We start from the raw sequence: 26,832 nt of genomic DNA, 5'->3' as shown, positions 1-26,832 counted from the left end.
GCTTCAGCATCAGTCCTTCCAATGAATATTCAGGGTTGATCTCGTTTGGGATGGACTGGTTTGATCTCCTTGCAGTCCGAGAAGCTCTCAAGAGCCTTCTCCAGCGCCACAGTTGGAAAGCATCAGTCACACACACATACATACGCATTATTTTCCACAACGGTTTATCACAGAATATTGTACAAAGTTCCCTGTGCTCTACAGTAGGACCTTGTTTTATTTTTCCTTGGAAGAAAAAAACAAGCTAACGTGTTGGCATCTCTTCCGCCCGCTCCCCTTGCGCAGCACACGGCCGCCGGTGACGAAGGCGGCGGCCAGTCGCTGGTGTCGCCGGGCAGCTGCCTGGAGGACTTCCGCGCCACGCCCTTCATCGAGTGCAACGGGGCCCGCGGCACGTGCCACTACTATGCCAACAAGTACAGCTTCTGGCTGACCACCATCCCGGAGCAGAGCTTCCAGGGCGCGCCCTCTGCCGACACGCTCAAGGCCGGCCTCATCCGCACGCACATCAGCCGCTGCCAGGTGTGCATGAAGAACCTGTGAGCGCCGCGGGCACGCCCGCCGGGCACGCCCGCCGGGCACGCCCCTTCCCCAGGCCGCGCGCTGTCCGGGGCCACTTTGGTGCTTATTCTTAACTTATTACCTCAGGACGCCGACCCCTAAATTGACTGCATTTTTTTTTTCTTTAAAAAACAAACCAAAAAGAGAAAAAGGTTACCAAAGGAATTCAGCACCAGCATTTGGACAAGATAGGCCCTTGTCCCCCGCAGGCGCTGCCTGCGCCCCGCAGGTCTGCAGGACACCCTGCCCCCCAGCATGGGAGGCCCTTCGCCTCCCGCTCAGGCCGTCCGGGACTGCTCCGCGCTCGGTGTCGCTGACGTCCTGCGACGCCCCCGTGTACTCACCGCGCTCTCAGCCACCGCTGTTCACCCATTTTCTGAACTCACTTAAGGGGGGTGTGGATGGATGAGGCAGCTCAGCCCGCGGGCCCCGGGGGGTGGGCCGGCCCGGCTCTCTGAGCCCCAGGATGCCGCACTGTGCCGGTGACGGGAAGGCTCCTCGTCCCCCGGGAGGGCCGACTGCGCCTCCTCGTGTCCAAAAAGCCGCTGCTGTTGGCGCCCCGGCCGGCACGCTTCCCATCACGTCCTTCCAGACCTTCGCACCACCCGCGGCGAGCGGCAGGCTCCGTGCGGCCGGCAGAGACGCCCCCGCCGCCCCGGGCTGGCCTGAAGATCCACACCCCGCGTTCTGTGCGCTGAACTGTACCCCTCTGACTACTGCTGCCTCTGTAACCAGCCCAGAATAAAAGTTACTTTCCAACATTTTTATACCCCACGTTGTTGCCTGCCTGATTTTCTCCAGTTCGGAGGGCAGGACATTTGCGCTGAACCCCAAACCCTGCATCCCGGCCCAGCTCCACAATGCGCTGCTGCTTTTTCCGGGTTTCAGCCGACTGAACCGAAGCCTGTGGTATCGTCATTGGTTTCTCAGGGAACTGTATTTGTGCTTACAGTGTGGTGATGTTTACAGAAAACACTCTCAACCTGCGCTCACAGGGGTTAGGAGGGAGGTGCCTCTAAACAGACTTCCAAAGTCATTCAGCCCGCCCTGGCGTAATGTCCCAAGTCAAATCCCGTAAATCAAATCTCCAAGACACATTTCTGGCTTCAGTTTCTCCAGAACCTGGCTGACGCCTGGGCATCCAGCTCACAGGGTTTATTTTTACGCTTCAGAGCTCAGTCGCACATTAGACCTCCTCTGAGAACAATTTGTGCAGTCACAAAGTAAGCATTCCACGTGATGATGTTATTTAAACGCGATCAGCCCCTGGCTGGCCTGCCTTCCCCAGCGCCACCCGAGCCAAGGACTGTGTGCTGGGGGGTTAAGCGAGGACGGGACTCCGGGCGGGGGGCTGGGGGGGTGCCCGGCGGAAGGAGGCTGCCTCACTAGAGGGTTCAGTCCTGCCACCCAGCCCCCCACGCTGAGGAAGTCCACACGCAGACCACTGATGGGTAAGGCCCATTTTCCGCCTCCAGCTCGTGCCCCCAGCGGCCAGGCTGGGTCACAGGTTCAGGAGCACTGAGCACCCCAGGGGAGGTGGCAGAGACCACGTGAAGGTGATGGAAGCTACTATGGGCTCCACCTGGGCACAGCTGGTCTCCATAGCAACAGTTAAAGTGGGAAGCTGAGCCCCTAGAGGCCGAGGCCGGGGCCTGAAATATTCCCGCACTGGAGGCTGGGGGGGCAGCTGCTCTTGCCAGACCCCAGTCCCTGAGATTGTAGGGTGTTCATGACGCTTGTCACAGTCCTGAAGATTCCTGCTCAATTTGGTCTAGCCTCTCCGTTTAATTGAATGAAAGATTCTTTAGATTCTATTATGTCTCACAACTTTCAAAATTTTCATACCCATGGTCTCATGTGGTATAGCTTTGCCTCTGTGTGGTTCCCAGGGCATTAGGTGCCCAGCATTAAACACCACAAAGTCCTGGACGTCACACCTGAAACACGTAAGGCGGGAAGACCAAGATCAAGGTCTCAATACACAGCTGGGCGCCAAATGTAAACCAGAAAATTTACATCAAATACAAACAGATACTCCGCCTCTGTGTACATGACCCGAGGATCCCACACAAGTGTCAAGGTCATGGGTGAAGATTCCTGGTCTGAAGTCAAACAGCCAAGGTTCTGAACCTTGAAACTTCGAGCTGCCCTTCACGGACCCGTGTGTGGTGCATGCGATTTCCCTGGTCTACTTCCTCAGGGCTAGGAACAACCGCCAGCCCAGAACCTAAGGGTCCTTGAGTGGCCAACACTGTCCCCACTTTGCCGAGAGTGGGCACCCTGAGGTCAGAGTCACCGCCTCCCGACGCCTCGTAAGGTGGCTGCCCCCACCCCCTCCACAGACAGCGCCTAGACTCACGTGAAACCACGAGAGACGCCTCTGGACACACCCTGACTGGTTGGAGGGACAGCGAGAGCCAGGCTGAGCCCGGGAGGATTGCTGCGGCTCCCGCTGCCAGAGAAGAGCCAGTCGGGAGGATACCGGAGCAAGTCTGCGCTCGGGGTGGGGGGCGCTCGGGAGAGCTGACACAGAGACCCCACAGGCCACGGTGGCGTCCTGAGCATTAAATCCACTCTTGTGCATGGAGGGGCCTGCAGAGAGCTGGCGTGCACACCCTCGTGTGAGTTTGGTGTCACTGCCCGGCCTCAGGAGGAAGGGGATGGAGACTCCCCGTCGTTGGAGGGTTTTAAAGATGTTCCCGTGGAGACAGTTATCAAAATTAGGCTGTGCGTGTGACAAGCTAGAACTGCTCTGCAAGTAAATTCCTGACACGCACTGAAAGGGTGACGTTGAGCTGCAGGACGGTGAGACGGCAGGGCGAGCCCGAGCGAACTGTCCGCAGGCTGTAAGTTCAGGGACGCAGAGCCCCCACAGCCCCAGAGCCACACAGACAGGGGCCCGCAGCCCCTGGGGGGCGACATGAGCACAGAGCACTGTTCCACCTGCACCCAGGGACACCCCGGCTCAGGCCACACTGGACCCGGCCCCGCCTCCAGGCAGCCACTCCCAGAAGGGGCCGTGGCGGTTCTTACAAAGAGGGACAGCAGATTGTGGGCGCTAAGCAGGGGCGATGGGAGGATGCTGGCGTGGGTGACTTTGGAAACGAGGGCCCGCCCCAGCCCCCCTCACTGTGGTCCCGCCGATGCAGCCGCGACCTCAGCCTCCACTCTAGCCTCATGGTTAGGGAAGGGGGGCGCGGGGACCACCCTCCAGGCACCACCCGGCAGGAACGGCCACTGTGGGCGCCCTGTGACTTCCGGGCCGTGTGGTCTCCAGAGCAGACAGCGAGGCTCTTGGGTCCCCCCTGTGTCTGACCTCAGCTCCCACTGCTGCTGGGTGTTTACTGAAGGCACACGTACTGGTGTGCATGTGTGTGCACACACATCACGCATGCATATACACGCGTGCACACGCACACGCCACATGCACACACATCCCTCGGGAGAGAAAGCACCTTTTCTGGTTCCCATACTTCCCAAACGTCACTTTAAAGGCCACAGTCGAAGCCCCAAGGCAAAGCTTCGTGAAGCAAATGTACTCTAGGGTGAATCCAACTGTTTCCTATAGTAGTGACAAAGGGAAGCAAGGCTCTTCAGCCGTTCCTCCCAGTCTACGGTCCTCCCATTTGACGGTCCTCCCATTTGACGGTCGCCTTTGGGGACAGTCACTCATCCTCCCTGCCAAGGACGCCGAGCTCAGGGCCCTCCCGGGACGGCCCCACCCACCACCCTCCATGAGCTGTGACTCTTGCTCCATTTTACAGCTAAGGAGATTCCACCTCAGGGGGTGCAGCACTGTGGATGAGGGGACAGGTACTCCACCCCGAGCCCGCTTCCCCCGATACCAAGCCGATGTCCCCAGATCACCGCTGTTAATGGAGCCCCAACACGGGGCCCGGGTCACTCAGGGTGACTGCAGGGAGGAGGTACATCCCAGGGGCCCCAACACCGTCCCCGCCTGCACGTTGACCCCGGGGGCCTGGCCGAGTGCAGACTGACTCACGGAGGCCCTGCCTCCTTCCCCAGCCAAATTCAGAAGCCAAGGGCCTCCGGATGGAGGCAGAATGGAAGCCTGTGGGTCATTCGATGCGTAAAACAGCCTTAAAATCGCAGCCACTTCCCCGAGGCCGCTGGGCAGGGTCCAGCTTTTCCAAGACAGAGACCCACACGCTCGCCTGGAGCTGACCTCCCTTACTGCCCACATCAGAAGACTCCCCTCTGCCTTCTTTACCTGCAGGCTCCTGGTGAGGAATTCCTGCACTCAGACTGTGAGGACTCTGCTCAGGGCTCCCCACACCTCCCTCCCCCCGGAAGGCCTCGCCCCCAGTGAGGAGCCCCCGATACACAGGGAGGAATGAGCCAGTAACGCCCAGGAGGAGGAGGGCAGGGTCCCTAGAGACACACCGCAGGGCGGCCTGAGATGACAGCGGCCCGGGGCCCGCCCAGCTCTCCTCCTCAAGATGCTGGCCGCCCTGGGCCTGAGAGATGAGCACCCAAGGGACTCCCTCTGGGTCCCCGCGACTCTGCCAATGGACAGAACCAGATTGGGGTAAAATGAGGGGCGCTCCTCGTCTTGGGCGCTGGGTGACTGCCCTTTAGAAACTACGCAGCCACACCGACCTCCAGAAGGAAGGAGGCTCCGGGATGCAAGGCCCTGGACTTGAGCTCGGTGGGGGCCTCCCTCTCCAGCCATAGGGAGCTCTGGCCCCAGAAGCACCCGTCCTTACACTGGGCCTGGGTCCTCATACCCCCCCACTAGCTGCCTTCCATATCGAACTCCCAGGTGAGGGCCAGTGAGTTCAAGGTCAGTCCATGGGAGGGAAGAAGGTCCGGCAAATGGACAAGGTAGATGTTTCTCTAGGATCCAGCAAGGGCGGGCGGGGCCCCAGAGCCCCCAGAGCAGACACACTGTGTGTGGCGTCTATCCTGCAAACCCATGTGCAGTGTCTACACCACAGGCCCAGCAGCCCTGCCCAGTTCTGCCAGGGCGGGCTAAAGGATCCATCTTGGAGGAGTGGGAAAGATGGGACCAAGCCCCAGGGGAGCGGGTTTGATCTAATGGGGGTGGGTGAGGGGACGCAGAGGAGGGCCGGCCCCCCCCAGTTACAGGAAGGAAAGAACCACCACAGCTGGAATAGATCCTGTACCGCAGCCCTGGAGAGGCCACCCCGGCTCCCACACAGGGTCCTGCTCCCCGGGGCCTGCCTCCCTCGGTGACTCATGGGTGTCGTGGACATCAGCACAGGTGCTCTGCACGTGTGGGACCAGCGGCGCTCATGGGAAGCACGGGTCAGTCCAGCCCCTTCCCTCTGGAGGACGGGACCATCTCCAATCACTGCCCACGGCATCACGGGCGCTGAGCCCCGCTCGCCTCAGCCAGAGGGAGACCTCACTGGAGGCAGAGCTGCCGGACGTCTGCAGGAGGGGGCTCCCAGAACAGCAGGCAGTGCCGATTCCACCAGGAGGGCAGGTTCAGAAACGACCAAACTGCTCTCGTAAGATCCCAGCCTCGCAGCCTGTGAAAAGGGAGACCCATGTTTCCACACCCAGATTGTAACATGCGAGTGTACACATGTGCGAAGTCAGCTCAGTCGTGTCCGACTCCTGGCGGCCCCATGGACTGTAGCCCACCAGGCTCCTCTGTCCATTGGATTCCCCAGGCAAGAATACTGGAGTGGGTTGCATGCCCTCCTCCAGGGGGTCTTCCCGACCCAGGGATGGAACCCGAGTCTCTTAATTCTCTTGCACTGGTAGGCGGGTTCCTTACCACTAGGCCCACCTGGGAAGCCCAGATTACAACATAAGCATCCTCTAGTCAAGGCTATGGTTTTTCCAGTGGTCATGTATGGATGTGAGAGTTGGACTGTGAAGAAAGCTGAGTGACGAAGAATTGATGCTTTTCAACTGTGCTGTTGGAGGAGACTCTTGAGAGTCCCTTGGACTGCAGGGAGATCCAACCAGCCCATCCTAAAGATCAGTCCTGGGTGTTCATTGGAAGGACTGATGTTGAAGCTGAAACTCCAATACTTTGGCCACCTGATGCGAAGAGCTGACTCATTTGAAAAGACTCTGATGCTGGGAAAGATTGAAGGTGGGAGAAGGGGATGACAGAGGATGAGATGGCTGGATGGCATCACTGACTCAATGGACATGGGTTTGAGTAAACTCCAGGATTTGGTGATGGGCAGGGAGGCCTGGCCTGTTGCAGTCCATGGGGTCGCAAAGAGTCAGACACGACTGAGCGACTGGACTGAGCTGATCTGAAGCTTCCCATGAAGGACACCTCAAGGCCCTAAGAAACACCCAACCTGGAGCTGCCGTTGAGAAGGTTTCAGGCGACACTTGAGGGAAAGCTCAGAAGGTAAACCCAGGGCTGTCCGCAGCCTCCCAGACCCAGAGCAGCTGCATCTGAACAAGGGAAGAAAGGGAGGAACGTTCGGGGTCCCAGCTGAGGACCCCCTCCTTTTCCACCAGCTGGCTCACTAGAGGAGCTGAAACCTCCTAGTTGGGAACTGGTCCCCGAGCGGTCACGGCCAGAGCCCGTGTGTGACCTCAGACCCCGGGACAGTCTCCCTGGTGAGAGTCCAGGCTGGCACCCAAGGTCCCCCTTGGGACGGAGCCCAGAGCGCAGCCTGCTCTTCAGGGCCACCATGAGGGTGCATGGCTCACACGCTGTTGACGGAGAAGGTGCCATCCTGGGCCATCCTCTGGGACAGAGGTCATTCAAGGGCATGAACCGGGGATGCTCAGAGCGAGACAATGCAGGAGGAAAGGGCCCTGAGAACTCAGCCACCCTCAGAGACAGAAGTGACTTCCCAGGATGCTTCCCTCCACAGTCCTCATGGTGGGCTCCTGGGTCTCCCAGAGCTCTCCTTAGCAGAGACACACTTTATGGAAAAATAGATACACCTTCCACCCACTAAATGGGAAACTAATCTATGTCAATGGAAAGTAACCGAATTGACCCCTTTTCTCTTTGCAATGGGCTACAGTTCTCAGATGTTATAAAGAGTCTGCATGCGACGCAGGAAACCTGGGTTTGATCCCTGAGTCAGGAAGACCCGCATAAAAAGAAATGGCAACCCACTCCAGGATTCTTGCCTGGGAAATCCCATGGACAGAGGAACCTGGTGGGCTACAGTCCACGGGGTTGCAAAGAGCTGGACACGACTGAGTGACTGACACTTTCACTTCCACAAGAAAACAAAAGCTGTGTTCTCACAGCCTCCCTCCTTTGGCATCTCCTGAGAACAAAGCTGGCCGCCCACCACCCCTGGAAAGGAGGTTTCAGACTCAGCAACTGCCAGGCAGCTGCACAGGGGTCAGCAGGGACAGCGTTCAGGTTTGCTTCTGTTATTGGAACTTGTGTCAAGACAACTAGGCATACGAGCCGACCTAAATATCTGGAATTTGTAAGGGTTTCATGCAGCAAAAAGATGCAAGTGTCCTAAGCTCACACAGCCATCAGCCAAGCCGCCCCAGCAAGGGGCCCCATGCTGTGCTTGGTTGCTCCATCACGTCCGACTCTTTGTGACCCCGTGGACCGCAGCTCGCCAGGCTCCTCTGTCCATGGGATGCTCCAGGCCAGAATACTGGAGTGGGGTGCCATGCCCTCCTCCAGGGGATCTTCCCAACCCAGGGATCAAACCCACGTCTCCTGCATTGCAGATGGATTCTTTACCATCTGAGCCACCAGAGTAGCTTTAGTATTGGGTCATATGTTGAAACCATACTATTTTGCATCTACTGGGCTAACATATATTACTGGAATTGTTTCTTTTCAATTTTAATATGGCTACTAAATCATTTAGAATTACATATGTGATCTGCGTTACATTTCTGTTAGATAACAAGGCATTAAAAGCAGGGATGGGCAAACATTTTCTGTTAAGGGCTGGAGAGCCACTCCTGTGGGCTCGTGGTGGAGAGAATCTCTGCTGAAAATTCTCAGCTTGGTCCTTGTAGCCTCTGAGAGCATATAAAACCAACAGGTTGAGTGCCAATGAAACTTTATTTATAACAATAGGCGCGGCCTACCTGGCCAAGAGTGCAGTCTGCTAACTTCTGCTTGAGACACTTGGGGGTTTTATGTATGTTTTTAAATGGAATATCTCCACGACTCTTAGTCCTCTGATCTGGACAGGGGGAGAAAATATGTGTAAACGGACAGTTTACCTTTTTCCCAAGGTGGTTTGAGCACTAAATGTGAAATGAGTGAGTGTATTGATTATTACTTTTTTTTAATGAAGGAGAAGAAAAATCACGGATACGGCGACTCCTATGTGTGTAGGGGGTCTTGTGTGGGTGCCTCCTGGACACCGGCCTGGGGAAGTGCAGGTCAGCTGTCCCCCGTTCTGCAGAGGCAATGAGGGCCCGTTGTTGTTCAGTCACAAGCTGTGTCTGACTCTCTGTGACCCTGTGGACTGTAGCCCGCCAGGCTCCTCTGTCCATGGGATTCTCCAGGCAAGAATCCTGGGGTGGGTTGCCATTTTTTCCTCCAGGAGATCTTCCCCACCCAGGGACTGGACCTGGGTCATCCTGGATTGGCAGGCAGATTCTTTACTGAAAAGCCCAGTGAGGACCTGGGGTAAGAATTTGGTCCTGGATGCTGCAAAACTGTGAGGTCATGCTTCACCCACAGTCTACGGGAGAAACTGCAAGTCCGTGTAACAGACATTAAAGCCCACGGGGGCACAAATAAGGTCTAAACCAAGGTTCTTCTTAAAATACTTTTTAATAATAAAGTGGCTCACAATGCTGCAAATAATACAAAAACAGCAACTCCTGATTTTATATAAATTAACATTTGTCAAGAATTGTTACGAGGCATCAAGAGACAAGTACCGAATGGCTGGGTCAAAGGTAAATCACAGTGAAGAGGAGCCCTGGAGAGTCTGCAGGTGCGGAGACAGGGGGACACCTGTCAGAGGCCAGGTGTTAGGACGGGGCAGCGAGGGGACGTCAGTCTCAGGGAGCCCGGCTCTGCAGGTGGCTCCTCCGGACGATCCGTCTGCTCCCCACCTCCCAGGGCAGCAATGGATGCAGGTGGCCTGTCACACGGCCCTTGTCTTGGGGACCGGCTGGCAATTCCTCCCGGCTCCTCCTCCGCGTGCAGTCCCACAGAGTGACCCCGATCTGCCCCTCAGCCCACCCGGGTCCCCAGGGCCGGGCCAGGGCGCGTCAGGAGCAGCACCCGGATCTGGTCTGTGCGGGTAGTGGGGCGCTGGCGATGTCCACGGTCTGCGGCAGGGCCTGGGCCCTCTGCCGCAGGATCACTGGCACCACCATGTCGAACACCGTTTCGAACAGCAGGTCCACGTTCTTGCCGGTCTTGGCGCTCGTCTCAAAGCACATCTGCTCGGCAGCCGGCACATCCTTCTCGTCCAGCATCTTGTACTTGAGGATCTTCTTGTAAAAGGCCACCGCGTCCTCCAGCTGCACCTGCCTGGATGGCCGGGGGGCCGGGCTGCCACCGCCGCCCCCACCCGCCTGCCCGGGGTCACGTCCTCCTCCCTGGCCACCCTCCCCGGGTGCCTCCTCGATCAAGTCCACCTTGTTGCCCACGACGGCGAAGAGGCAGTCAGCGCTGGCTGTGTCCGTCAGGCCCAGGAACCGGTCCTCCAGCTCCAGCAGGCTCTGGGCGTGGTTCACGTCGTAGGTGAGGATGACGGCAGCCGCCCCCCGGCAGTACATGGAGCCCAGGCCGTGGAACTGCTCCCGCCCTGCGAGGGGAAAGGAAGCGGCTGGTTATCTCTCCTGTCTGGAGGCGCCCCCGGACGGCGCACGAGGGACCCCCGGGAGGGGCCACGGACGGAATCGTGACCCCAAGAGTCGGTGCGGCTGCAGCTGAACAGGATGGAGACCCTGCTGTGCAGAGACGGGGTTACGGCCAGTCCCCACGCCAGCAGTTCCTGCACAATCGTGTCCACGCTCCGCAGTGAGCCCACAAAACAAGGGGGGGCACCCGCGCCCTGCTCTCCTCCTCATGGGCGGTGGGGGGCTCCCTATTCCTGCATCTTACTGCAGGGTGCTTAGATGAAACGCTCCCACCAGGGTCTGGCTTCTGGATGACGGGGTCGGGACCCCCTCCTGGCGGGGCTGTCTGCCTCCCCAAGCCCACCCCCCCACCCCGGGAGCTCACCCAGCTCCCAGAGCCCCAGGCCCTGCCCTGCCTCCAAGAGCACCGCCCCAGGCTGCAGGCCTCCCAGAGGAAGAGCTCAGAAGATACACACTAAGGAAACGTGCTCTCCTGTAGGGAAAAGAGGGCAACTCGGCTTTAGAGCCAAGCCGGGTGCTGCTGTGCACACCACACGCAAAGCAGACAGGGATGTCTCCCCGCCGCGGGCGGGCCCGCCCCGAAGCCTGTGCCACTCCCACTGCCCAGAGCGGGCGGTGGCAGCGGAGGGAGTGGTCCCGGGTCCCTCACACCTCCTCTCCCTCCGTCCCCTGCCCACAGGCAGCCATCAGGGCGGCAGGAGCCCCAGGGGCAGCCTCCGAGGGAAACGGAGGTTCCAGGAGGACCGGACGCCAGGACACAGTGGCCGGACCCCAGGAGCCCAGCCCCGGCTGCACCCACTGAGAGCCTCACCCTGCCCGGGGCTCTCTTTGCTATTTCAGCTTTCAGGGTGCTTTCTGAGCTGGGCAATCACAGCCAGAACACAGCATGGCTCTCCCCCGGGCAGCCCTCCTCTCTGGCCTTCTGGGGAGGGTGGACACCCCTGAGGGTTTCTGCTGTGACTTTCCAGGGGGTCCCCAGCCCCCTTCCAGGTCCCCTTCCTGTCCTGGCCTGGGTTCCCCCTGAGCCCTGGCACATTCAGCACAACCCCGAGTGGAGGCCTCGGTTAGGTGGCTGACAGACACGCGCTTCCACAATGACACTCAGGGCGATTAAACTCTGTGCACACGTGAAGCCACAAAAATCCCTCCGTTTGTTTAGAAAAAGGGAAAGCACGGCATTTTCTTATGTAAGATTTCTTGATTTCGTAACAGCTTGGTCTGATTTGTTAGGTGGTAGAGGCTTGTTCATGTCACAGGCCAAGATGACACCCTGCCCCCAACTCAACTCCCACCTTTACTCCGAACTGCAGACACAGGGGGAGAGAGGTGATGGGGAAAGTGAGGGGGTGAGGGGAGATGAAGGGAGGGGAGAGGGGAGCAGCAAGCAGGGCGGGGAAGACCCGAAACCCTGATGCGTCAAAGCCCCAAAGAACTGAAATTCCGTCCCGCTTGTCTCCCTTCATTCTGTCATGCCAGATCGCCAGAAGCCCTGGAGCGAGAGGCCCAGACCAGACGGCGGCAGCACGGCGCCCCTCACCGGGGTCTCCTACATCCACGTGGGACCGCGTTCGTCCCCGGGTTTTCCCAAACGCCCCCCAACCCCGTTCCCCTTCTTCCTCGTTCAGGACGGGCAGATGGCTCACTGAGGGCACAAAGGGCAGCCCCTAAACGCAGGAGGGGCCCCTCCGGAAGGCGTCCCAGGGCCCCCTGCGCAGGTGGAGAGAGACCCCTGCCCCGGGCCTGCGTGCGGAACAGGACGAGCAAGCTGGACTCCGTGCGCTGGGACTGTTCCTGTAGCACCAACCCTCGTGCTGTGATCCGCGCTGGGTCACGCTGGCTCAGCACCTTCGTTAAAAGAACACTGCCTGCCGCCTGGAATACGCTGGAATACGCATTCTCCCGGCTCTGGCCTTCGAAGGTATGACTCATTTCCATTCATCTCGACATAAAAGGTTGCAGAACAGAAAACCAATGATTGTCTTGCCGGAGGCGGCGCCGGACCTGCACACAACGGCCAGAACCAGGGACCCCGGCACCAAGAGGCTGGCGCCAACCAGCCCCGCCCCTGCCCTTCTAGAGGAGACTGGACTCCAACTTGGGGAAGGTGAGTCTTGGGGACGCTAGTTGCCCACATTCTCGGTCTGCTGGCTGTCCGAGCAGAGAGGCTACTCCTGGCCCCAACAACCCATCCCTCGATTTACTGGCCTGTCACGCGGTGAGCGGCGGGAGGGTGGACTCTGTAACAGGGAGACCTCTCTGGGCGTGTCCAGCCCCCCACGGAGGAGCCAGGAGAGGCCCCTGGACCGCTTGCCCACACTCCCTGGTGTCTGTGGGGCTCACCGTCCTTCAGAACACCCTGACATGCCTGCCCCGAGCTGGACTCTGACCTCGGCGGGAGCGGGGCCCAGGCTCTGCTTTCATTCCTCGCTGGGGTGTGTGGGGGGCGGCAGCCCCAACGCCGCCTGACCCTGCCCATCCCGCCCCTGCCCCCAGCAGGTCTCAGGGGGATGTGAACCTCTCGGGTCAAAGTTCACTTTTAACACCCTGCAGCAGTGGACTCAGCCAGGCCGACCCAGGCTGGCAGGGGGCGCCCTCAGGCAGTCCCTCCTTCCCGATCCTCCGAGCTCCGTCCCCCCACCCCCTGAAGCACCCCAGCCTCTCTGTGCCCGCCAGACCCCCCCATTTCCTCCTGGAAGGACAGGGCGCATGGGGGAGGTGGATGGCAGGCAAAGCTCCGGGGAGGGCAGGTCAGGGTGGGATCGCCCGCCCTCGTGCCGGAGGCGGATGAGAAGATGCCCCGTCAGCGATGGCGGAGACTGGACGACCCCCTGTCCCGACCTTGTACCCGCACAGCTCGCCCGTCTGCGTGCACGCGCCCCAGGTGACACCAGCGCTTCACCCCCAGCATCCTGCACCTGACCCCCCCCGCCCCCCAACCCACCCAGGGCTCCCCCATCGGGCGGAGCACCAAGCCCCCAGCCCATCCCGCCAGCAGCCCCCGGCCAGGCTCTTACGGTCCCGGGTTCTAGTCCAGGGTCCAGAGGCCCCCGCTGACCACAGTGGGGCAGAGCGTGGGAGTCTGTGACCTTGAACCGGGAGAGATGGAATATCTGTTCCCAGCATCCAGCATCCTCTACCAAAAGCTGGCATTCCCTTCACTCCACAGACCACGGCCAAACAAAAGCCACAGCAGGCAGCAACCCCTGCGCTTTACCGCCGACAGCAATCACAGCCGTTTTCAAGCCTCACGACAGCTCTGTACGTTTACCGTCAGCTCAGCATCTCAAGGGCTATTAACCTGCCAGTAAGGAAACCTGGTTTTCTGGCCACACTTGGTACCTTACTGCACGTGTTTAAATACAGTATTCAGAGGAAAGGTCGTGGATAGGCGCCACTCGGACACAAGGGGAAACCTTGGCACAAAGGAAACGAAGAGCACTTGGTTCAGGGTCTCTGGAGCGTGGGTTGCAGGCATGATACCTCCACGCGCTGCTGCTGCTAAGTCGCTTCAGTCGTGACCGACTCTGTGCGACTCCACAGACGGCAGCCCACTGGGCTCTGCCATCCCTGGGATTCTCCAGGAAAGAACGTGTGTATGCAGAACACAGCAGCCTCTGCCAACAAATCCGCTTCCAGCCAAGTGGCCAAGAAACACAAACGAGCTCCGCCCCAGTCATTCTGAGATGGTCACATCCCGTCACAGACGGCAGCCGGCCTCCTCGGCGGACAGTCTCCTGCCCGAGCAGTCAGCCCTGGAGAGCACAGCCTGCAGAGAAGGGCACCATGTTCGGGAGAGGGGTCTCAGGGGCTTTACTCAGCCAATCACCTCCCTCACTCAGACAGGGACCTCAAGCCAGGGACCCGCCTCTCCAACAAAACCCCAAGCCCAAGCGTTCCCCAAGAGATCTGCCGGGGAGGCGAGCTGGAGAGGGGGAAACCCGGGCAGGTCTGGCAGGAGGTGGAGGCACGCGTCCCGTGAGCCCCCGGGATGCTGAAGACAGAGCAAGTCCACAGCCGCCAGACTCCCGCCGCCGGGAAGGGCAGCCCGCCACCCTGGGTGCTCCCCACGTCTCCTCCTTCTGCACAGACAGCGGGTCGGCCCTCTGCCTAACAACTGAATTCAAATCTCAGGTTACATTGCCCTCTGTGCCTCCAGGCAGACACAAAACAGCATCCCCGCTCCCTTCATGAACCCCTATGGGAGATGCCGACCGAGGCAGCAGGACGCTTTAGTCGAAAAGGAAAGAAAAGAAGACTTGCTGCCCCACCATTGCCACTGGGCCGGGACCTTTCCTCTCACACACTGACCTCAGACGGTGGGCGGCAGCTAAGAACGCTGTCAGCCCCCGCCCGCTAGATTTCACAAGAGGGCGGCAGGCGGGCAGGCCTGCTTCCCCGTCTGGTGGTCTTCTCTGAGGACAACAAGGCGACTGTTAATGCCCAAGGCCTAAAATAGCTTTCCTTTCCAGAAAAAACTGTCTGGTTTGCCCTTAAAAAAAAAAAGTAAATAATAACAATACCAAAAGAGAAAGCAAGATAACTAGCTGAGTAGGACCTAAAGCATCCCAAATGCCAGCCTGGAAAGAGGTGGACGAGGCAGCTGATCAAACCCTGGATCTCCCACCTAGCCATCAACCAACGCAAACGAGCTGAATGCCGTGACCCCAGCTAAAGAATTTACGACTGTGCAGTTTACAGGTTTGAAAGTCTCAAATCTTGCTCTGGATCTAACCCAGAACCTTTAGCCCACTTTCCAATGAGCGTAGTGCCCATACTGAGACCAGCCAGTCCGACAGGGAACAGGGGCTCTGAACTTGGTCCCGAACTGCCTCCAAGCAGGAGCCTGGCCTTCCTGACATCACGGAGGCAGTGAGGACCACGTGGGGAGGTGGTGAGACACAGCTGTCTGCAGTCAGCTCTGGGCGTATGTGAACCCGAGGCTCTGCAGCAAGTTTCCCAGGAGTCTGTGAGTGTGCCCTGAGCCGGAAGTCAGGCCCTGCGTCTGGACTGCTGTAATGTCAGCTCCTAGACCCCTTGGAGCTAAGACTTCCCCATCTGTGTGGTGCGCTTGAACTGAGATGCTCACAGGGTCCCCCCCAAATGCTCGGATTCTGGGAAGTATCTCTCTCTCTCACTTTCTTTCCCCAAGCCAGGTCCCTGAGCCCCGGCTCCAGAGTGGAAGCTCTAGGCAATCTGGCACTTTCCTCTTCTTCATGCTCCACTTCTGGGGATGTCAGGACACCGGGCTCACCCTGCACCAGCCCTGAGGGCGCAGTGAGAAAAGTCACCAGCTGGCTGCTTCACGTTTAACCCATGCAGCCGAGGCTCAGGTCGCCAGGCTTGGTGAACCCATGTGGCCCTGCCAGGCTGCCTCCCTTGGGAGCTGCAGACAGGGGCAAGAGGAAGTCTCCTACACCCTCCCATTCGTACGAGGCGTGCTCTTGGAGGACGACCTTCTCCCCCATTCCTGGGCCGCTTGGTCACGTGACTCCCGCCCACTGTGCCACTAGAGCTGAAAGCCAGCCCCAGGCAGGAGCACAGAGGTCAGCGGCCACAGCCATCCGCCAGCCGTCGGGCGGTGAAGATCCATATCCAGCTTCCATCTCTTTGATGCTGCAGGTGACGTCACCTCCTGCCAGATGACAACCAGCACTTTAGCCCGAGGGGCAAGTCCTTTGGGCCACACAGTTTTAAACAACCAGAAACCATGTCGCAACACTGGCTGCACACTTTAATCATGGGGGGAGGGGGGAGCAGCTTTTAAAAGATACTGACATTCAAAAATAATAATAATAAAAATAAAAAATACTGATGTTCAGACTCCCCCACCCTAGAGCACAGGAATCAGGATCTGGGGCATGGGTATCCTGCGCCTTTAAAAGCCCCCCTGGAGGACGTGACGTGCAGCTGGAAGTGAGCGGAAGGGGGAGAGAAGAGGCGGTCACTTGGGGTAAATGACCCTTATTCCAGGCCAGCTGAAGACCGAGGTCTATCAGGAAATCTAAGGGCAGACACTGAAAGAAAGAGGAACTCTAAAAACACCCACAGAAACACTGGTGTGGCCACATGAAGATAAAAAACAGAGCCACAGAACCGGAGCTGGGGGCACAGAGACGCTCCAGGGTCGTCTCTGAGACGACCCGGCACGGCCCGGAGAGGCTCAGCCCAGAGTGAGCTGTGGCGCGCTTCCCGTCCAAGGCGAGTGTAAAATGTGAAATAAAACCCTTCTCCAAAGTTTCCAAGTTCCCCCGCATCACTGTAAGCAAACCACCTGAAGGGCGACTTTAGCTTAGCCGTGCACAGTGTGGCGAGTTTCGACGACAGGTTACCACCACAGGCGAGATCCAGAACATTCCAGCTGCGTGTCTGTGTCTACACTGAGAGCAAGCCTGGTGCAAAACCGGCCCGAGGAATGGCTGCCCCCAGGGGAAGCCACAAAGAACGGATGCTTACAGCTCTGTCGTGCCGGGTCCGTGCGCCCTCCCAGGGTGGCAAAGGAGGTCAGCTCCGTGTGGGCCCAGCGCTGGGCACGCTGCCTCTACCTGTGTGTGCAAAGCCGCTTCAGCTGAGAGTCCACCCTCCACCCAGAGGCTCCAGTGCATGAGGGTGAGCGTCCGCCACTGAGCTGCCGGGTGTGATGCCTACTCTTACGTGCTGACACGGCCAGGGCGTGGTGCCTGGTCGTGTGGTCTGATCTGTGTCTAGGTGTTGCCAGGTGGGTTCTTTTGAATGTGATCAGCATCGGCAATCAACCAACTTAGTAAAGCTGATCACCCCCATGATGTGGGTGGGCCTTGTCCCATCAGTTGAAGGGCTTGAAGAGCAAAGACTGAGATTTCCTAAAGAAAAACGGAACCCGGCCCCAAGATAACAAGCTGAGTTATAAGACACTGCGCCTGAGTTTCCAACCTTGCCACCCAAAGCTGCTTCCAGGTTTTGGACTCGAGATGCAACAGCAACCCTCCCCCACGGGCCTCCTGCCTGCCAGCCCACCCTGCGCAGGCCAGAGCTGCCAACCACACACTCCCGGGGCCAGCGACTCTCCCCTCCCGATCTGAACCCATCTCTGCCTCTGCCCGTGTCTCTCTCCACGTCTGTCTCTCTCCGTGTCTGTCTGTCTCCGCGTCTGTCTCTCTGTGTGTCTGTCTCTCCGCGTCTGTCTCTCTCCGTGTCTGTCTGTCTCCGCGTCTGTCTCTCTGTGTGTCTGTCTCTCTGTGTGTCTGTCTCTCCGCGTCTGTCTCTCTCCGTGTCTGTCTGTCTCCGCGTCTGTCTGTCTCCGCGTCTGTCTCTCTGTGTGTCTGTCTCTCTGTGTGTCTGTCTCTCTGCGTCTGTCTCTCAGGAGGATGTGTATCCGTGTATCCTCTTGGTTCTGTGTCCCTGGTGAAGCCTCACCGACACACGTGCTTCTCTGCAAAGTGTATCCGTGAGAACATGGCCACTCGTGAGGCCAGGCCCTGAAGCAGACAGGACCGTCTCCCCTTCCTCTCCAGTGCCCTCCCCGAGCGGAGACCACCCCACCGGCCCCTCCTGCATGGGTCGGCTCCCCGATGCCCTCCGCACCCGGCAATACGGCAGCCAGAGGTTAAGCCTTGCAGCCCAACTGGCGGCTGGGCCCACGGGAAGGGGACGCGGCCCGAGAGACTCTTCAGCGACCGTAAGGATCGCTGTGATGCGAACTGCCTTGGGCTCCTGCTCCGTCCTCCTCGCTGGCCTGGCTGCTCCTCCTCCTAAGTCAGGTCAACAGAGGGCAGGGCCTACCGCCCCACCCATCCTGGGGCACCCACCCCCGGCTTCAGGACGGAGCAGCGCTCGCGGAGCCGCCGCGCCCTCTCCAGCCGGGTGGTCAACGGCCAAACGACAAGCGCGGGAAGGACGGGTTTCCACAGTGGGCAAGGGGCACACGCTTTACTGGGCGGGGGGCAGGCCCAGCGCAGGGAGGCAAGGAATGAAGCAGGGATTCGTGTCAGTCTTTTTCTGGGTTTCAAGGTATCGCCTCCCTTTTTATCTTTTATTCTTGTGTTTTGTCCTATAAGAGAGGCAGTTTCAAAAGTCTCGTCTCCATCAGCAGGGGGCTGAGTGGTGGGCCCTAAAGTGGCGGCCCTCATGCCCGGATCCTGTGACTGAAACCTTATCTGGACGTCGCAGGTGTAATCAGGGTGAGATGCAGTCTGTCGGCTGGAACCTAATCCAGTATGAACAGTGGCCCAGAAAGAGGAAGTGAGGAGGGCATGGCAACCCGCTCCAGGATGCTGCCTGGAGAATCCCAGGGATGGGGGAGCCTGGCAGGCTACAGTCCATGGGGTCGGAGAGAGTCGGACACGACTGAGCGGCTGACACACACACACACACGAGTCAGAGCAACTAACACGCGCACGCACACACACAAGGAGAGAAGACACACAGACACACTCAGACGGACGACGACGCAGAGAGAGAGTGCCCACCAGCCGGGACCTCCAGCACCCGCCTGAAGCTGGGGGTGGGGGAGCCTTCAGAGAGAGCACAGCCCTGCCCACACCCTGATCTCAGACTTCCAACCTCCAGACCCACGGGACGATGCATTTCTGTTCCTTTAAGCCACCACCGGCATGTGGAGTTTTATCACGACAGTCCCAGGAAACTCTCACTCCACAAAGGCATGAATCAGGCTGCAGGCTGAGGGCCTCCCCATTCACAGACACCGAAAGTCATGAATTGAACAAGGGCAGTATCCTCCTGGCGGCCACCTTCTGTCCCACCCCCCCACCACTTCCTCTCCTCTCACGAGCTAGATGCTCATGAACTTCAAACCCTCTGGAGCAGAAACTGACAAGGATGTCGAGATAACAGGGAACTCAACACCCAACCTCAGGGAAGTTGAAGAGTCACGTGTCGCCTTCTGAGCCTGAGTCAGCAACTCTGCTCGCTTCCTGAAAACAGGCCATGATCAGCGCACAGAGCTCAGTCACAGGGACAGAAATGCCCAAAGCCGCTTCACTGGTTCCAGCTCGACTCTGCTACCCAAACGAACGACCTTCAACCCCCAGGCTGCCTGCACAAGAAGAAACCACCACCCACGTCTGGCCCACTGTCCTTGAGAAAGTCCATAAGGAAGAGGTGACGAAGATGTTAAAGGAAACTAACGGATTATCCAGACGAGCCACAGCTCCTGGGCTCTGCCTTAAGAGGGGAGGCTGTCACAAATGGGCAGGTGAGCTTCAGGGTGACCACTGTCCCCCCGAGCAAGGGGTCACCTCGTCAAGCAGGCAGAGCAGAACCAGGAGCGAGTTTGGCTCTCACAACGAGCACGCTGCCTGTGAATAACTTTCCCAGAGTTCACACGTCTGCAGTGCTCACAGCACCCACGCTCGTCACACGCGCGGCCACTCAGCCCCTCCCATCCCCCGGGGGACTGCGGCCGCACCCCCATCCCCAGGCCTGATGGAAGCCCTGCCAGAGGAGACAAGGGCCGGGGGCACACAGGCAGAGTTGGTCCTGAACCCCAGGCACCAGATCTAGGGGCCAGATCCTGAGCACAAGGCTGAACTGCCAGACCAAGCCCTTCTCCAAGCTGGGTCAGCGGGACGAGCCTGGGCTCGCCTGCCCCCTGGAAGGAAGCCTGTGACCAACTTAGACAGCACGCTAAAACGCAAGACATCACTTTGCTGACAAAGCTCTGTCTAGTCAAAGCGATGGATTTTCCAGTAGTCAGGTATGGATGTGAGAGTTGAACTATAAAGAAAGCTGAGCACAAAAGAATTGATGCTTTTGAACTGTGGTGTTGGAGAAGACTCTTGAGAGTCCCTTGGACTGCAAGGAGATCCAGCCAGTCCATTCTGAAGGAGATCAGTCCTGAATATTCACTGGAAGGACTGATGCTGAAGCTGAAGCTCCAATACTTTGGATGTGAAGAACTGACTCATTGGAAAAGACTCATGCTGGGAAAGATTGAAGGCGGGAGAAGGGGGAGACACAGGATGAGATGGTTGGATGGCATCGCTGACTCGATGGACACGAGTGCGCAAACTCTGGGAGACAGTGGAGGATAGAGGAGCCTGGCGTGCTGCAGTCCATGGGATCACAGAGACTCGGACACGACTCGGCGACGGAAGAACAGCAATCTCGAAGTCTAGAAGAAGCAATGAAGGAAGAAGCAACCTCTCTGTTATCAGAAGCCGAGCAAACCCTAAAGGCAAGAGAAGCACCCAGTGGAAACACGCACTGGAAACAGCCCCCACAGGGTGTGGATGCCCTGGAGCGACTGTGCTCTGAAGGCAGAAACCCGCATTCTTCCGGCTCCACGGGATTTCAGCGTGGCCTCACCAACCCGGTGGGGTGGTCCAGGGACCAGGCCCTTCCCTGGCTGAGCCCCGGCCCCACGGCCGTTCCACGTCACCACTGCAGAAACCTTGGGAAGATTCCGTGCAGGGAAAGATCCTCAGCCAACAGTCACCAGCTGGAGGTGAAAGCAGAGCCGTTGAAAAGGAAAAAAATAAAATTCTACCTCATGATATTGGTGAGGGTATCTCTTCTGCCAGAAGGAAGAGCTAAAACCTCAGCCCCGATTAATGAATGACCCCAGCCAAGGCGGTGCCTAGATAGCGTTTTAAAGATAAACTGCTTTAAATCCAATGATCCAACTCAGCTTGCTTGCATTTACACGTCCTTTGTTTTTAATTGTCTGTGACCATCAAAAGGCATCCTAAACGGAGCCCTGCTTCATGACACAGAAGAGGTGAGCCTTCTAGGAGTCTGGGAGGCCCACAGGCTAACACCAGTATCAGAATGAAAACCAGTTTTGTGGGACTTCACTCCCGGATCAGTCGGCAACTACTTAACCACAATCATCCTAACCCATGCCTGTAAGATGAGGGTTTTTTTTTTTTTTCCTTCTATAAATAAAAGAACCCAAACCCCAAATGATTTCCAGCTCAAGAAATGCCAACACACAGGAGAGAGGAAAATGCATTTATTTCCACATTTCAATACATATACAATGGCGTGTGCCCCAACCAGCATTTGTGCCATTTCTGTTGTTTCTGTTGGGCCATTTGAAGCCTGAACAAAAAGCAAGAATACATATGATGTACAAACCACCCAAAGCATTGCCTGCTCATAAGTTAATCCCTCACCTACAATTCACTGATTGGGCTTTATGAAATAATTCTCAAGGTCAGATAATTAAAACTGGAAGTCTCAAATTATTTCATTCTTTTCAGACATAGATTTACTAAAAATAATAAGACCAAACAATTTAAATAAAAGGACGTTGTTTAGCAGTCTAGTATTAAGAAAAATGGCAAATCCGAAGAAAATACAGTTACATAACAGATTTAACCTTAAGAAACAAAAACTCTCATAGATGAGGATATTAAATCCCAACCTCCTTTACCTTCAACAGATACTCTGTTGTCCTGGGAGAATTAACTTTTTTTTTTAATAGTTTTTTATTTTTTGAATTTTAAAATCTTTAATTCTTACATGCGTTCCCAAACATGAACCCCCCTCCCACCTCCCTCCCCATAACATCTCTCTGAGTCATCCCCAAGAGAATTAACTTTTAAAATGAGATGATCAAAGAAAAAGTCAATTATTTGTGAAATCCTCTACTTATTAAAGCAGGAAACTAAAAGCATTTCAGATTTTTGAAGCAAGTTTTAACTTGCTTCAAAGACAAGATTGAACTGCAAATACCATGTTAAGAAAGCACTTTAACTCTATAAAGGGTTTTATCAAAATATTAAGTTATCTAAAATGGCTTCTGGTCTGGGGTAACCACCCAGTAGATATCCTAGGTATTTTTAAAAGAATCTGCTTTTTGTCTTCCTCTCCATAATAGAAAGTCTCCTGAGAAATATATAGCAAATGTTTTCCTGAAACAATCACCTCCCTCACCTGAGGTTTTACTTTCCGAGGTTTCAGATAACGCTCGGTCGACCACGGCCCAGAAATATTAGATAGAAAATTTCAGAAATAAACAATTTGCAACTTTTGAATTGTGTGCTGTGTTATTTATTACAGGGTATTGTTATAACTATGGTATTTTATTATTAGTTACTGTTGTTAATCTCTTACGGTTCCTAATTTATAAATTAAACTTCATCAAACGTATGGATGGTGTAGGAAAAACATCATATAGGGAGAGTTTGGTTCCACGAGCAGTTTCAGGCACCCACTGAGGGTCTTGGAACGCATCTCCCCAGGATAAAGGAGGAACATGGTAATTCTAACCCAAGGGGAGGATATTAAGCCTTTTCCGAACAATCGGAAGGAAACAAAGGATTTTACACGTTTACCAAGTCTAGTTGTCTCATGCTCGACAGACTGGGTGTGTCCTAATACAATTCCCTAGAAAGTACGTTGTCCACAGACAGATTGTAAAATCAGAAATGCCTTCTGGGGGTGATCAGGTATCCGGATATAACTGCGTCCATTAACAGAACAAAAACTCTTTCCAATCAATCATATCAAAGTATTATGTTTAAATTTTTTTTAATGTCATTGACCAAAAAGTATTTTGCTTGAATTTAGTTTGTCATATTTAAATATAACAAAATTATGCTATACATAAGAGTAAAAATTTTAAATAATTCCCTCCAAGAGTCAAATTCACAGAGATAAAAAGCCAAAAAGTAGTCACTAGGGGGCGGAGGGCAGGGGGTCAGCTTTGTGTTTAATGGGGACTGAGCTTCAGTTGGAAGATGAGAAAGTTCTGGAGATAGTAGTGGTGATTGTCACACAATAATGAAAATGAGCTTAATGCCACCAAGCTGTACACAAAAATGAGTGAACTGCTAAATTTTACGTGTATTTCATCACAAAAAATTCCACATGGTTAAAGACTGGCAGACAGATGACAGGTAAGATAGCAGAAAGATGACAGATAGGTGATGCTCGGTGGAAAATGATGAACAGATGACTGCGTGTGCAAACCGCGCCAGAAGGCTCCCGTGGCCTGAGCCCGGCCCTGGACGCCACAGCTCACCTGCCCGGGGCCGAGCAAGCCCAGCTCCCGACCTGGGCCCTGACTCACAGGCGGCCTGCTGAGATGCAGCTTCCGGCCAGGAAGGTCTGGGCAGCCGCACCCCACCCCCAGCCTCCCTGGAGGAGCGGGGTGACTGTAAAGCCCGGAGCGTCTGCAGCTCACCCTCCCTGGTCTCAGGGAACAGCTGCAGGTCTCACTCGAGCGGCCAGGCTGTTCATCAGACTGGGAATTAGTGACATTCCAAACGAGCTTTTATAACTTGCAGAAAAGGGGCCGACCAAGGGCTCTGAAAAGTGGGAGCGCAATGTCCTCACACAGCCCAGGCTGTGTGAAACGAGCCCAGAGGAGCCCAGAGGAGCGCCATGCCTCTCGAGGCTGCCCTGAAGCAGGAGCCCGCCAAAGAGCTGCAGTCTCGGCAGGAACCCCAAGTGTTAGAAGCCACCTCCGTTCACACTGACTTGCCATTTCTCAGGACCAGCGGCCAGTTAGACAGGAAGAACCACCCCCCAGTCCCTGGTTCCTGGAGTCGGCAGAGTGGCGTTCCTCTAAGCCAGCCAGCCGGTGCCCCTCGGAAGGCTCAGAGCCAACCCTGGCTGAGGGGTCGTTGCGGGCGCCAGGCAGAGCGGCAAGCTAGACGTGGGCACACACTGTGTGTGCACACATATAACACACATACATTGCATACCTGCCTGCACACACACGCACATGTACACGTTTACCTACCTGCACACTCGTGCATGTGTACAACACACAGGCACACGTGTGTACACATGTATGCCTACCCGCACACTCATACACATACATGCACACATGCGTGTGTACAACATACATGCACACATGTACACGTCTACCTGTGTTCATGCACACGTTTACCTACCTGCACACTCATACACACACGCACGTGTACAACACACATGCACATGTATTCCTGCATGCATGCGTACACGTGTCTACCTGCACACTCATATACACATACACTTGTACAACATACGTGCACACACAGACACACATGTACACATATACCTGCATGCACATGCAGGCACCTCATCCCACCCCCACAATTAGTGGCACAGGTCTACAGATCTCAAAGCAGAGGCCAGAGCACACAGCTGCTCGAGAACACCCGGGAAGCAAGCAGCCAGGAACCCCAACAGCGGCATGAACACCTGCCAGGTAAGGAAATGCCCGACGACAAACATTCTACTGTGGAGGAGGGGACTGAATTCTGTTAGAACAGGAATGAGATTTGGTCAAGCATTTTGCAAACAATTCCACCCGACACATGTTAAAAGACAGTTTTCAAGAAAGGGCAAAATCATGACTTTCCCAACCGATACAACAAATAAAGACATGTTCGAGGCCTCGGTTATCTCACTTACTGAGGGAGCCAGACCGACAACCTAAGCAGCTCAAGGGTCAAGAGGGCGCAGGCGATCGGGGGCCCAGAGGCGGGGCCCTCGGGGGCGGGGGCGGAGAACAGGAACAGGCAGAACAGCACGGGGCTGGTGGAGTCTCTGCAGACACAGACAGACTGTTCCCCCAGGGGAAAGTGACTATGCATCCCCCAGGTCTGCCTCAAGCCCCAGTGGTCCCTAGTCACCGACAGCTTTTCTTTAGAGCACCAGTCACACAGGCTGAGCGTATCGCCAGCAACTTGACCCAAGTTCACTCCAGGACTAGAGGCCAACTGCCTTCCTCACCGTGGTCCCCCGGGCTCAGCACAGTGTCCAGTTCACAGGAAATGCTCGAAAAGAATGTGGACAGAACCGGTGAGAGGACGGGTCCAGACTGTGCTCACCCCATTGCCCATCAGACCTGAAGCCAGAAGGGACCAGGAGGGATAAGAAGGGGCCAGGAGGGGCCGGGAGGGACTGGGAGGGATCAGGATAGGCCAGGAGGAACCAGGAGGGATCAGGAGGGGCCAGGAGGGGTCAGGAGGTGCCAGGAGGGACCAGGAGGGATCAGGAGGGGCCAGGAGGGATCAGGAGGGGCCAGGAGGGGTCAGGAGGTGCCAGGAGGGACCAGGAGGGATCAGGAGGGGCCAGGAGGAATCAGGAGGGATCAGGAAGGGCCAGGAGGGGCCAGGAGGGATCAGGAGGGGCCAGGAGGGATCAGGAGGGGCCAGGAGGGGTCAGGAGGTGCCAGGAGGGACCAGGAGGGATCAGGAGGGACCAGGAGGGGCCAGGAGGGATCAGGAGGGACCAGGAGGGGCCAGGAGGGATCAGGAGGGACCAGGAGGGGCCAGGAGGGATCAGGAGGGACCAGGAGGGGCCAGGAGGGATCAGGGGGGACCAGGAGGGACCAGGAGGGACCAGGAGGGACCTGAGGCCACTCTGCTGAGACGGTGGCTGAAGTGCCTCCCCAGGGCTTCTTGGAGGTGGCCAAGCCCAGAAGCTGAGGGTCAGCCAAGGAGGACGATGAGACGTCCCCGGAGAGAAGGCAAAGGCAGGTGAGAAGGAGCACAGCGAGATTAGATAACACCGAGGACACAGCGACTCACAGCCACCGACGGGGCAGGACACGCCCTCGGAGCCTAAGGCCCAGGCTTCTGTAGGACTCGGGCTCCTCAGGAACCCACCCCACCACCAACGAGGCCGCGAGGCCAGCCGGCCACAGAGTATCCCCAGCACCCCGCCCTCCCGGTCTTCAGGGACCGCATCTGAGCTCAGGGAAGGGCAGGCTCAGCCCCACCATCTCCAGGGCAGGTGGAGACAGCCGACGGCTGCTCCATCTGTGTGAGCGCATTTCAGACCACAGGGCTGGCTTGCTGACTGAGCGCATAAACGCTGATCACTTCGCCCGGCTCAGACCCCCACCAGCAAAGCCCATCGCACTGCCTCCCGGTCCTGGTGAGGGGCCCCAGAGCTGCAACTCACGCAGCACACACAGGGTCGAGGTCAGCCCTGGTGTTCAGTGCTTCCGAAGCAGCAGCTACCATCTGGCTGAAATCGGTGCTGGAGCACGTCTCAGGGAAGCTGTAGAGACTGTGGCTCATTTCGTGCAAGATCCCTGAAAGGCCGTGTGTTACGCCCATCTCTGCCGACGGTGTTACCAACGCACCATGCAGCTTATTCTCCACACCTGGACATTCACTTTCAAATCCAGGTCAGCACTTCAGCTGTGACTCCGAACAAAAGAGCTTCTCGGCGAGATGCAAACGATCGCCCTCTCCCCACTGGCAACGCTAGTTTGTTCTCTGTGAGCCTGCTTCCTTTTCGTCAGCTTCACTGGCCTGTTATAGTTTTAGATTTGACATGTAAGTGATATCATACAGTATTTGTCTTTGTTTGACATTTCACTTAGCATAATACCTTCCAAATCCACTGATGTTGCTGCTAACAGCATTACTTTCTTCTCTATGGCTGAGGAGTATCCCATGGTGGGGTAGTACCACACCGTCTTAATCCACTCGTCGTCATCTGTTGATGGACATTTAGGCTGTTTCCGCGTCATGGCTGCGTGCTGTAAATAGTGCTGCTGTGAAGGTTGGGGTACATGTATCTTTTCTAGTGAGTGTTCTGAACACTGCA

General features: G+C 56.7%; 2 protein-coding genes across 3 annotated transcripts in view; one reads left to right on the top strand and one right to left on the bottom strand.

Annotated features, from left to right (window-relative positions):
• The window catches only part of COL4A2 (collagen type IV alpha 2 chain), a 156,894-nt gene extending 155,559 nt beyond the window's left edge, over positions 1-1,335 (top strand). The window contains exon 48 of the mRNA XM_018056363.1: positions 286-1,335. Within this exon, the coding sequence (XP_017911852.1) occupies positions 286-543 (258 nt within the window). The 3' untranslated portion in view covers positions 544-1,335. The remainder of the gene's footprint in view (positions 1-285) is intronic.
• Positions 9,283-26,832, bottom strand: part of RAB20 (RAB20, member RAS oncogene family) — a 32,541-nt gene continuing 14,991 nt past the window's right edge. For both annotated transcript variants that reach the window (XM_018056361.1, XM_018056362.1), the window contains exon 3: positions 9,283-10,283. In XM_018056361.1, coding sequence (XP_017911850.1) covers positions 9,742-10,283 — 542 coding nt within the window. In that variant the 3' untranslated portion in view covers positions 9,283-9,741. The remainder of the gene's footprint in view (positions 10,284-26,832) is intronic.

This window comes from Capra hircus, chromosome 12, assembly GCF_001704415.2.
Source record: "Capra hircus breed San Clemente chromosome 12, ASM170441v1, whole genome shotgun sequence".
NCBI lineage: Eukaryota > Metazoa > Chordata > Mammalia > Artiodactyla > Bovidae > Capra > Capra hircus.
The sequence above is the reverse complement of the archived record's forward strand: the minus strand, read 5'-3'. Positions and strand labels throughout refer to the sequence as shown.